Here is a 12,986-nt window from a genome sequence, read left to right as displayed (position 1 = left end):
TACGGGGGCAGGCATGATGTCTGAGAGGAACACTTTTACAATTGGTTTGATGTTGATGTTTTTAAACTATGTTATGTCTTTGAAGCAGATTACAATCCTACTATATAAAAGGCTAAGCGTATTCAAGCCGCCCTGAGCCCATCTGTGGGGAGGGCGAGGTATAAATCGAATAAAATAAATAATAAATAAATGAAATTTCCTACCCTGGTGCACCTCCAGAGGGCGCTGCTGTGGAGAGAAACCCAGATGAGGCAGCCAGACCTCGAGAGAGCAGGCCACGGCGGGAAGCCCAGGCTGAAATCAGGTGCAGAGCAGGCAGCAATGCCTCCTCCCCTGCCTTCACACAGCTGGGATCAGGAGCAAAGGAGGTGGCAGTGCCTGCCTGCCCTTCACCCAGCCAGGATCAGGCGAGGAGCAGGTGACAGTGCCCGCCCCCTTCACCTGGTTGGGATCAGGAGCGGAGCATGAGACAATGCCCATCCCCCTTCACCTGTCCTGGGTCAGGCGCAGAGCTCGAGGTAATGCCCTCCCCCAACTTCACCTGGCCGAGATCAGGAGCAGAGCACGAGGCAATGCCCATCCCCCTTCACCCAGCTGGGATCAGGTGCAGAGCAGGAGGCAATGCCCGCCCCTTCTTTGCTTGGCTGGGACCCCCTTCACTCGGCTGGGATCAGGTGCAGAGGAGGTGGCCATGCCTCCCTCCCCCTTCATCCGGGTGGGATCAGTGATGGAGGTGGAGGGAAAGCCCACCTGCCCACCCTCCCCTTTCTAGAGCCTGTTGTATTTTTTCCCACAACGGGCTTTGTTGCTAGTATAAGAGAAAGACAGTAAAATAGCTAGAAATGGCCCCAGTCTCTAAAGCAAGGCCAGCTGTCCTGGAAGAGCCCCCTGAGAAGCAGCCCAACTCTTCAAGAGTTTTGGACTGTTCTCCTTTCATCCTGCTGAGGCAGAGAAGTGGGTGGGATGCAGGTGGAGTGAACACCACACAAGGCCCACTGAAGCTTGAGTTGAAGCATTTGCCATAGAGCTTTTAAGAAGGCACAGAGTCTGGTTTCTCCTCCCTCCCTCTAGCGAGACATCTTGACAAGCTGCTTCTTCTTAATGATGTCAAATTTAGGATGGGAAGTTTTTACCAGTGCGTGAACTTTCTGGATTCTTTTTTTAACCTGCTGTCTGTCTGAAGTCATCACAATGTCTCTGGTTCCTGTAGATTCTGATTACCATCTCTGGGCTGTGAAGTTCAGCTGACAGAATGCGAGAATGCCAGCTAAATGGACACGTTGACGGGTCCATCAAATCCCTCCAGCCAAGATAGGGGTGCACGAGCAGTGTGGGGCTGGCCTGTGGGGATGAGCTGTGGTTCTGCGGAGCTCAGCTCCCCCTGCAAACAGACCCTTTGCAGCAGCTCAAGCGAGTGTGCATTTTTAAGTAGGGAGGGTTGGCGTGTGTGGGCACGGGTGAGAACCGATTGAATCTACAGAGGAACTTGTTCATTCGTCTTCCTTTACAATCTCCAGAGGAGATGTGGGGATGTAACTGATTTAAAGTTACTTAACTAAAAAAAATAATTTTACTAAAATCAAGTTGAATGTGTAATTACAAATAAGGGTCAGGTGCCCATTCTGGCCTGAAAGAAAGCCACAGGCCCACCAATTAGTCTCCAACGTAACGCCTGTTCCTACCAGCCAAGGACATGGGCCAGATTGACACATGCAGCCAAGCAAGGCAGGTGGAGTGTGTGTGTGTGTGTTGGGGAGGGGCTTTAGACTGCAGTGGGGGTGGATGGGAAGTAGAAACAACGTCCTCTCCTTTCATTTAGAAATAAAATACTGCCAGAAGGAAGTTGGGCTAAAATGGCAGGAACGTTTTGTGTGAGAGAACACAAGACTTGCAGTGCAGATCCTACCCAGTTTGCTGCTGGTTGGGAGCAGTTTGACTGGGCAGCTGCAGCAGTCTGGTGCATGGCAACAATTAAAGCACACACGGGGTGGGGGGGGGGAGATACCTAATCGGTCAGGACTCTGGAGGGTATGGTGTGGGGTAGGGGCTCTTCCTCCAAAGGGAAAAAAAATACTTTCATTTTATGCAAATCTCATGCACTTGGTCTACAAAATACCTTTTTTAAAAAAGATCAAACAAGCAGGAAATCTGGATGTGAAGTATATAATGGTTCTTGGTTTTGCTTGTTTATCTCTACATGCTTCAGATTAGATACATGCAGGTAAGTAGCTGCCTGCAACTGAAAAGGAGTTTGCTTCCTGGGCCTTTTCACACATGACATAGTAGAGAGTTCCTAGGTTTGCCACGCAGCTTTTTAATGTGTCCCTGCGTGTGCACGTATGAGACACATTTGCGAACACAAGTTTCTCTCCACTTTTCGTTCACTCTTCATGATTTCACTTGGAAATGGATAGTTTATGAGTACCTCTCAAAAAAGTAATGTGTGAATCCCCCCCAAGAGCTGTAGTGAGTGGTGTGTTATTGGGTGATACGTGGGCACGTGAGGAACACTCCCTTTATGTCAGATAAGAGTGAAAGTTTTCAGTCAGCCAACCGCTGCACCCAAACTCGAATCCCCCAGTTGCCTTCCAGATGTTGCCTACAAATTATTCGAGAGCAACATCTGCCTGCCTGACTGTCAAATGGAGGGCTGGTTTTGGCCCCATGCACTGCTGGCCTCAGGGGCACACCCTGTGCAATGGCAGGAGAGTTTGCAGGCAGTAGTGTTCTTGGGCGGCCGCTGTGTACACTGGAAGGCGGTCACATCTCTTCCGTGTACACAGCAGTTGTCTAAGGAAGCTGCTTGTCTCAGTGAGTTTGGTGCAATAGGCCAGCTGGGCTGGATTAGAGCCGAGAGACAGAGCTGCAAACTTTTGTCATGTGCTTCTTTGGCAAGCCACTGCCCTCTGAGCTTTAGCCCTCACAAAATGGGGGGAATCCATTTGTAATAATAATAATAACAACAGTGCACTTATATACTGCTCTTGTAGACAGATTAGTGCCCACTCAGAGGAGTGAACACAGTCAGTGTTATTATTATCCCCACAATACAACTGGGGAGCTGGGCTGAAAGGCTTACCCAAGGCTACCTGATGAGCTCATGGCAGTAGTGGGATTTGAACCAGCAGAGTACTGATTTGCAGCCTAGCCACTTAACCACTGCGCTACAGCAAGCTGAGAGGAAGGTGACAAGGGGCTTGTGACTCTCATGGGAAACTCTGCTGTATGCTGTGCTAAATATTATGGGTCTGTTTTGTTCCAGCTGCAGAATGGGAGCCACAGGTGATAGGGGCTTGTGGGAGGTGCCTGTGGGGCAGTCCGAAAGTGTGGCCTGTGTCTTGTCTTGCTGTTCCATGGCTCAGGAGGCCAGCACAGGCTTTGCAAAACAGCAGCACTCTCCCAGTTGCCTCTTTCATGTTATGAGCTGCTCCAAGCAACCAGGCTGGGAGACGGAAGAGTCTGCAAAAGGCACTGCAGCTTCTGCCTTGGGTACGCTGCATCAGGAGAGGCTGGATTTCCTTTCCAGACCAAAAAATATTTTACAATTCTCACGTGTTTTATATTCACAGTGACCCCATGACATAGATTAAGACTGCAAAATTAGTCTCTGACAAGAAGCGATTGTGATGAGCTGATATAAAGACTGTGAGTGGGCAATGCATTTGTTCCCCACAAATTGCTGCCTCCTAACAGGAGTTCCTCCTATTTTTCAGGGGCTCCTGCTTAATATAATTTGGGTAGCTGACCCAGTTTTAACACACAGCTCTCTTCCTGCCCTCCCCTACCATCTACCATGACCCCCAAGTTATCATGTCTAAATCTGCTGTGATTTGTGCCTAATTGCAGGTTCACGGGGTTTAAATCCAATGCCTCTGACCCGCTTCGTGAATTATGCCCACTGTACACATGGCATAGCTGTGTTCAGAAAGTGCACGTGGAGGGGGCAATGGGATCTTGCCCACTAGCCTCACCTGTGTATGTTCAGCCTAATGTCAACACAGAGGCTTTGGGGGGTGCTAACTCTATGGATGCAGAGGGGTGTCACTCCCTGCAGTCTGGTGCCCTTGAAGACCAATGTTCCCTCTTGCAGTTTGTTGTCGAGTGCCAATCCATTGTAAACATGCAGAGGTGATGCATCAAGGTACCAATTGTTTTCTTTCTTCTAGAAAATGGGCATGACAGAAGATGACAAAAGGAATTGCTGTTTGTTAGAAATTCAGGAAACGGAGGCAAAGTACTACAAGACACTTGAAGACATAGAAAAGGTGGGTGTGCCACCATGGCTTGAGCTGCCTTGACGTGGCTGCTTTGCTGTTTGTGTGGCATGGTCAGTGGACATGGCACTTCACAGCATTAGCAAAAAAAGGTGGATCCCTGTCCCCAAGGAGCTTCCATTCTAAAACAGTGGCTCTCTGATCCATTGCTTGTGCTTCAAGCACACATCGGTATCAAGCCCCCCCCCCCCCCACAACACACACCACAAGACACAAGGTTAAAAAAAAGACATCAGTGCTCTGGGTGAGGCAACTTTATTTTTCATAAGGGGAAATGGGGGGGGCATCTGAGATGTTGCTCTATATGCATTTGGGGAGGGGGGTGGATTTTAAATGTATTTATCTATTTTATTGTGTACCGAGCATTTTATTGTACCCTGTCCTGAGCCTGTTCACGGGGAGGGAGAGCTAAAAATCGAATCAATCAATCAATCAATCAATCAATCAATCAATCAATCAATAAAATAAATATGTTTACAGTAGATGCATATGAGATGCAATCTGAGGCATACCTTCAATGGGACCCTTGGGCCAGAGGTCATCAGCCGCCTCCCAAATGTTAGCTTGAGCCTCCAGTTGCCGTGATTCGTGGCATTCGAGTGGTCCCAGTTCTCGCCAAGCAGATCAGTGATGGTACTGAAGGCACGCTTGATTAAGTGTGACCCAGAAAAATGGAAAAGGCCATTGCAAGTGGAGAGGAGGGGCAGTGTAAAATCCCCCCCCCAAGTTCTTTATGTCCCTAAGATGAGTAGACACCCAATTAAGAATCACTGGAGAGAGCATAGGAAAAAGGAACAAGAGAGGAATATGAGCCAACTATAGGGACACGATTTCAGGCTGTCTTGGCTGGGATGGAGACTGAGCACATCAACAGCCAGGGCTTCAATGAAGCACCATTTTTTCAGCCGGGGGTGAGGCGGTCATTCCAGGGCAAAAGGGAGGTGTATCGTGGACAACGCGACTAGCAGCTTCCCAAAAAGGCCATTTGCTATTGACCCTGTCGGTGTGTTGGTATGCCGGCCAGTGTTTTGCAACGATGTTCAAGCAGTGCCCCCAGATGTCTCCAAGTTTGTCACATGTTATTGGCTACTCAGCAGCTGCTGTTCGTGTCCTCTCAAGCCCCAGCCAAAATGTTTTCAGTGGAAATGTGTTTGGGGAGAAGATCTGTCTATTTTCGTTGACTCATCATGGTGTAAACTTCCTACCAACAAATCACACCCTACCTATAAATCACTACCTATAAATCACACCCATTCTCAGTCGGAGATCCAGAGGAGTTAGCTGTGTTAGTCTGTAGTAGCAAAATAAAAAAGAGTCCAGTAGCACCTTTAAGACTAACCAATTTTATTGTAGCATAAGCTTTCGAGAATCACAGTTCTCTTCTTCGAAGGCTTGTGCTGCAGTGGAATTGGATAGCCTAGGGGTGCTGCTGAACTCTTTTTGATTTTGCTACTACAGACTAACACAGCAAACTCCTTTGAACCTTTACACAAGCAAACTGATCCCCACACCAAAAGGAGCTGTCTGCATCTCCATATCAAAGGAGTTGTTTACATCCCCCCTCCCCTCCTCCCCCCTCCCCTCTCCTCTCCTCCTCTATATTTGACCAGTTTCCTTCTGCCCTCCATGCATCTGACGAAGAGAATGTGATTCTCAAAAGCTTATGCTACAATAAAATTGGTTCGTCTTAAAGGTGCTACTGGACTCTTTTTTATTATTCTCAGTCGGATAATCCCATATTGAGCCACCCTAAATTTCTTGGAGGTAAAGCTGGAGAATAAAGGTAGCAGAGCAAACTATTTCTGTACTGCCCAGCTGAGGCCTGCAAGCTGCTAATTGTACAGAATTGGAGGTGCTTATGGAGGAAGTTTTAACCCCCACCCAACGGATTTTGAAAGAAAAGGCTGATTTCATCTTATTTTGCCTGCCAAGGCGCACTCGTGCCTCCCCCCAACAGAGCTCCAAAGGGCCCTCTTTTCATTTTGCCTCCCCTTCAGCTTTTCCACCCTGACCCACCAGCAGGTTGTAAAAGGCTCATAATTCTTCCTGCCTGGCAAAAGGTGATGCCGCTCCGATAAGACCAGTTTCTGCCTTTCCGTTATCACTGTTTGATGGCCTTCAAATGAGAGGGAAGAATAGCTATTTATCTCTGTCTCTCACCAGCACCCCGTCTTGTCACTGAAACTAATTGGATTAAAAAGAACACTTTGCTGAATGCATTCATGGCTTTTAATTGGTTTTGATGAATTATGGCAAGAGTTCTCAGTTAAAACAAAAAAAGATGAAGACTTCAGCAACATAATGGCACAGAGCCCAGTGAAGAAAAACTGCAATTATGTTTTCCTTTGCTGATTAGCATGGAGTAGATGTAACAGCAATAAAAAGAATCCAGCGCAGGTTATGATTTGCCTTTTATCTCTTTTACAAGAAGATGAGATGATGGGGAGAGAGAGAGTTGCCGCTCACTGGATATATAGCACAGACAGAATCACTACATCTAATTGTGGGTCTGAAACTGAGCCAAAACAGAGCCAGTCAGGCCTCTCACTTAGGGATCTGCTCTGCAAACCCAGGGGAATCCTCTCAGGTTTTGCAGAAGAATTATATTGTATTAAAACAAAAGCAATGTGGGTGACCCCCCCCCCCTCCAAGTGAATAGCAGTGTCTGTGCATATGCAGATATCCCTAAGAGAAAACTGCCACCGCTTAGGTAACGTTGTGGGGGGAGGCTTAGCAAACAAGCAGTGCGGAGTTGGTGGTGGAAGCAGAAAAAAGGAAGGGAGCTGGAGCATGCAGTGAGGCACCTGCCCTTCTCTTGCCAAGCCTGTGTGTGCTGTAAATGATTGCCACCCATTCTCCCTCTCTGCCCTCTGTGCCTGGAACTCCCTCCTAGGTGCCACCTCTCTTTCTGCCTCAGATCCGCTTGTCAGAGCCCTCTCCCCTTCCCCACAGTTCTATCTAGACAGTCCTCTCCCCAAATGAACTGAAGCATGAGCCCTAGGGACTGCTTGTGCCCACCACCCCTTCCCCTCCCTCTCTGCTGTGAATGGGAAGATGGGAAGCAGTAGCTTGGCTCTTCCATTGGGCCATCCACCTCTCCCCCCCCGCCATTGGCTTGCATTAATGCCCTCTGCCTTCCCTTGTCCTGTCATCTCCCCCTACTTTCAAAGTACAATTAAAGCTCTTTGGGGTAGAAACCGGGTCTCCTTTTTTCATATGTGACTCTGCCAGCACAGCACCATGTGCACAGAGAACCTATTCAGAGTGCATTTGACATCAAATGCACGAGACTTTACAATGGAGAACTTGGAGGAAATGCATTTCAGTTCCAGTGCATGCACAGCCTCCTGCCTGGAGTGCTCGTTTTCTTAAGTGCATGGAAGAATTCTGAAGTGGTAGAGCCTCAGGAAGGCTACATCCAGGGGTTTTATTCTGGGAAAAGAGGTGGTGGGACTCAGTGGGTCGCCCTCGGAGAAAATGGTCACATGGCCGGTGGCCCCGCCCCCTGATCTCCATACAGAGGGGAGTTGAGATTGCCCTCCGTGCTGCTGAGCGGTGCGGAGGGCCAGCTCAGCTCCCCTCTGTCTGGAGATCAGGGGGCGGGGCCACCGGCCATGTGACCATTTTCAAGAGGTTCCAGAACTCCATTCCACCGTGTTCCTGCTGGAAAAAAAGCCCTGGCTATACCACACCCTTCTTGACCTGGAGCTTGGGCTTCAGTTGTCTACAAGAGCATTGTTAAGAAGTCTTGGGCTTTGAAGAGCCTAGCTGTGCTGCTCATTTGTTTACGTTTTTTTGCAGAATTATATGAATCCATTAAAGCTGGTACTCACTCCACAAGACATGGAGGCGATATTTATCAATTTGGAGGTAATGCAATCTTAAGTATGCACTTGTAAATTTCTTCTCCTTTTGGTGAGTTGTCTGTACTTTTTCCTGGTTTAAGATATGTGGGTAATCAATCAAGTTCCTTTCTGGTTTATAATTTGCTGGAAGGCCAAGCTGCCTTTAGGGCTTTCTGATCTCGTCTGCTCCTCCAAGCTGCTCCACCTTACCCACAGGTTGGTTCTCAGGAGGGGAGCGGCAGGGATCCAGAGCCACTTTGATGCAGGTTCCAAAGCGCTGGGATTAGGATCTTGGAGACTAGGGTTCAAACCCCAGACTGTAATGCCAGGCAGGATGAAGCATCAGCCCAGGCAGTCCCAGAGGCTTCTCGGAGTCCAAATGTGAAGGGAAAATGTACCTCTTCAGTCTCCGGACCAGTCCATGCTCCCTGAGAGGTCAGATTGCTCTCTGCTTCTGAAGCTGCTCCCACTGAGAAATAGTGCTCTAGCGGGGTGTGAGGCATCCGCCCTGAGCCTGCTGGTGTGGGGAGGGTGGAATATAAATCGAATATAAATAAATAAATAAATAAATAACTTCCTCTGTGGGGAAATCTGGGGCTCCTGCTATCCTCCCCAGCTGTGAGGCTGGGGAAGAGGGGTGCTCCCCCAAATACAAGGAGCCCCTCTGCCGTTGCAGCCTCGGGGGTTCACACAGGATACCACCTCTTTGGAAGGGGCTTGAAGGGCCATGTCAGCCCCTCTGTGGGCGCCCCTTCCTCAACTCCACCAGAGCAAAACTCAGAAGGTGCCATTTGGGTCTTGTTATATGTAGTTCCTTGGTTCTTTTTTTAACTGACATATTTTATTGTTACCAAATGCAGCTGTGGAGGAGGATTGGCCCAGGACTTTATAACCCATGCTCTCTCTTTTATTTGCTCTATAAGAAAGAATACCCCAGGAAAGCTACACAACCGTCTTCCGCTCCAAGGAGCAGCCTCAATATTTTATCCACAGAAATCCTGCACAAGAATCCCAGGGCCAACTGGTGTGGGATTCTGCCTTGAGGGAAGACTGTGAACTGCCTCCTTCACCCCTTTGGATAGTCTCTCCTCCCCCTGCAGAGAGAGCCTTTCGGTCCTTCTGCCCCTGCTCTTCTGCTTAGGGGTACAACGGAGACTGTTGCTGGTCTGAAATAAATGGCCAAACCCCCAGGCAGGGATCCGGAGGCTGCTGGGGCATGGCACTGGGATCGTTTCCCTGTCTCCTTTGAGATTTTGCAAAAGGTCCCAGAGTCTGTGGTGAGCTCTGAGGGCTGAACTCCTCTCTAACTAGTCTTGCATATTCTTACAGATTCTCTCCTCAAAATAAACCCATGTCAACTTCAGCCTCTGGAAATAGACTTACAGTTTGGGGTATCTTTATTTTGATTTCAGCTGAAGAGTTTATTTCTTCCTGGGAGGATTACAGGGAACTGTCACCAGCTGGTCACTGTCTAACCCTGCCAAAACGGGAAACAATTGAACAGGTTCATCAGCTGGTAACTCCCTGCCACCAGACTCCTTCTCAAAACCTAGTTGTTGGTGCTTGAAAGGGAAGAGGAATGGGAGAGGGAAACTTGCTCAAGCTCTTTAGAAGTTGGAGAATCTTGGAGGAGAAGATTTGGAGGGGGGTCAAATTCTTTCCTTCTCCCATGATTGTCATGGGATTGTCATGAGTTTGTCATTCTATCAGAGAGTAAATTGGATGACTCATGACTTCCTTAGCAAAGCCAGTCACCCCCCACCCCCAACAAGATATGAGTCTCTCCATTCTGGGAGTCTCTCCAGGAGAGTTTACAGAATCGGGGGCGGGGGCATTTCTGATGTTCAGCTACGTTGTATTGTTGTATCTTTAACTTAAGTTAAAAATACTTTTCACTGGAATTTCTGAGCATTAATTATTACTTGATAATGGGGGTGTGTGGCTAGAAGCGGTGGATCACAAATTCCATTTTCTTTCCCATATAGGGGTACAAGTTCTCTGGTTCTTGTGAACCTACATTTTTGTTTTCCTTATTTTTAGGACCTCATTAAAGTCCACTTCGGCTTCCTAAGAGCCATTGATGTCTCCATGATGTCTGGGGGGAGTACTTTGGCCAAAGTATTTCTAGAGTTCAAAGAAAGGTAAGAAATCAAGGAAAGGCTGGAGTGGGCCAGTGGGTGGAAAGCCAGGCAGACAACTGGGAGATCTAGCTTCTGATCTTCTCTTTGCTTCTGTGGGCTCCTTCTGTGGCCAAGGTTTTGTGGAACCCCCAACCAAGGGGCAGCCTGTACGTGATCCCCACAGCAGATCTTTGAGTTTAAATCCAGATTGATTGTGAGGGGAATCCAATTGAAGGAGGAAAGGGGATGTACAGCTGGTGGAGGGTGCAGTCTGCCCCCTGAAATTATTTCCTCAAAGCTGGGCTCTCTTACAGTTTCTGTGGGCAGCAGCATTCAGAAGGGTCAGTGTTTTCCCAGTGTTAATATACTTAAAGGACTCCAGACAAGAACTGAATTTTGTGGGATTTCTGAACATCCCATCTCTGTCTGTATCTCCCTCCATGGCTTGGAGTTGACAAATACTTTTCCTCACAACCCTCTAAATGCAGTCTGGACCCACTGAATCCACAACTGAATTTATTCTCCAAGCTCTGGCTGTGAGCAAGGAGAGCTCAAACGGCAGCTCGAAAATGAAAATGTGCTTTGAAACGCTCAGTATTTTCTCCAACATCTTTTGGCCTAGTTGATGCTGAGCAGTTATTGTTTTAATTTTTTAAAAAATCCACTGAATTGCTGAACTCGTACTCCTCCCTTCTGCGGCCCAGTGACCATGTGCAGACGTTTCGTGCAGGGCCTCATTTCTCCATGACTCCCAGTTGTGTCCTGTGTGGACATTTGAGGATACTGAAGAGATATGAAAGCTTGCTCCTCAGTGTTTGATTGGGGGGGGGGCATTTGAGACACTTCCCATTGGACCAGCTGGGCAATACAAGGACTCCTTCAAGCACCGCATCTGAGCCATCTCCTGGACACTCTCTTGATGTGGCCAAGAGGGAGCTGTACAAACGGGGCCTGCTGAGCATTCAGTGACTCTTTGTGAGTCACAGAATCACAGAGTTGGAAGGGGCCATACAGACCTTCTCGTCCAACCCCCCTGCCCAGTGCAGGATCAGCCTAAAGCATCTCTGACAAGTATTCATCCAGCCTCTTCTTGAAAACTGCCAGTGAAGGGGAGCTCACCACCTACCTAGGCAGCTGATTTCACCTTTGAACTACTCTGATCGTGAAAAAGTTTTTCCTAATATCCAGCTGGTACCTTACTGCATGTAATTTAAGCCAATTTCTTCGGGTCCTACCCTCTGCTACCAACTGGAACAGCTCCTTGCCCTCCTTCAAATGGCAGCCTTTCAGATATTTAAAGAGAGCAATCATGTCCCTCCTCAACCTCCTCTTCTCCAAACTAAACATTCCCAAGGCCTTCAGCCTTTCCTCATAGGGCTCAGTCTCCAGACCCCTGATCATCCTCGTTGCTCTCCTCTGCACCATCTTGATTTTGTCCACATCCTTTTTGAAGTGAGGCCTCCAGAACTGCACACAATACTCCAGGTGCGGCCTGACCAAGGCAGTATAGAGAGGAGCTATGACCTCCTGCGATTTCGACGCTATGGCCCCTTTGATACAACCCGAGATTGAATTAGCCTTTTTTGCCACCACATCACACTGACTGCTCATATTTAGTTTACAGTCCACTCTTACCCCAAGATCCCTTTCACATATACTACTGCCCAGAAGTGTTTCCCCTGTCCAGTATTTGTGCTTCCCATTCTTGTGGCCCAGATGTAATACTGTGCACTTGTCTTTGTTGAATTGCATCCTATTCACAGCTGCCCACTTCTCCAGAGTATTCAAGTCTTGTTGAATGTTAATTCTATCTTCTTGGGTGTTTGCTACCCCTCCCAATTTGGTATCATCAGCAGATTTAATGAGCAGCCCTTCCACTCCTTCATCCAGATCATTGATAAAAATATTGAAAAGTACCGGGCCCAAAACCGAGCCCTATGGCACCCCACTGGACACCTCCCTCCAATCTGATGAAACGCTGTTGACCACCACTCTTTGAGTGCGGTCCTCTAACCAGTTCCCTATCCACCGAACTGTCCTATAGTCCAGTCCACAGTCTTCCAGTTTGCCCATCAGAATGTCATGGGGGACCTTATCAAAAGCTTCACTGAAATCCAGATAAATCACGTCAACAGAGTTCCCCCGAGATCCCCCAAGATCTCTTTCGTACACACTACTACCCAGAAGTGTATCCCCCATCCTGTATTTGTGCTTCACATTTTTGTGGCCCAGATGTAATACTGTGCACTTAATCTATGTTGAATTGCATCCTGTTCCCAACCGCCCACTTCTCCAGAGTATTCAGATCTTGTTGCATTTTAACTCTATCTTCTGGAGTGTTTGCCACTCCTCCCAATTTGGTATCGTCAGCAAATTTAATGAGTAACCCGTTTACCCCTTCATCCAGATCATTGATAAAAATATTGAAAAGTACCAGGCTTAAAACCGAGCCCTGTGGCACCCCACTGGACACCTCCCTCCAATCTAATGAAATGCCATTGACCACCACTCTTTGGGTGTGGTCCTCTAACCAGTTCCCTATCCACCTGTAGTCCAGTCCGCAGTCTTCCAGTTTGCCCATTAGAATGTCATGGGGAACCTTATCAAAAGCTTTACTGAAATCCAGGTCAATCACATCGACAGAGTTCCCACGATCCAGTAAGCTCATCACTCAATCAAAGAAGGAAACCAGGTTGATCTGACAAGATCTGTTGGGGACAAAACCATGTTGACTTCCCTGGATCACT

The 12,986-nt window shown here is 48.0% G+C and overlaps 1 protein-coding gene across 1 annotated transcript in view; it reads left to right on the top strand.

Moving 5' to 3' along the window:
- Positions 1 to 12,986, top strand: part of VAV2 (vav guanine nucleotide exchange factor 2) — a 305,666-nt gene that overhangs the window by 235,180 nt on the left and 57,500 nt on the right. Inside the window, exons 6-8 of the mRNA XM_054997449.1 lie at positions 4,167 to 4,265; positions 8,076 to 8,144; positions 10,160 to 10,260. Of these exons, the coding sequence (XP_054853424.1) occupies positions 4,167 to 4,265; positions 8,076 to 8,144; positions 10,160 to 10,260 (269 nt within the window). The remainder of the gene's footprint in view (positions 1 to 4,166; positions 4,266 to 8,075; positions 8,145 to 10,159; positions 10,261 to 12,986) is intronic.

Source organism: Eublepharis macularius, chromosome 14, assembly GCF_028583425.1.
Source record: "Eublepharis macularius isolate TG4126 chromosome 14, MPM_Emac_v1.0, whole genome shotgun sequence".
NCBI lineage: Eukaryota > Metazoa > Chordata > Lepidosauria > Squamata > Eublepharidae > Eublepharis > Eublepharis macularius.
Note: the sequence above shows the minus strand (reverse complement) of the source record. Positions and strands in the feature narration are given on the sequence as shown.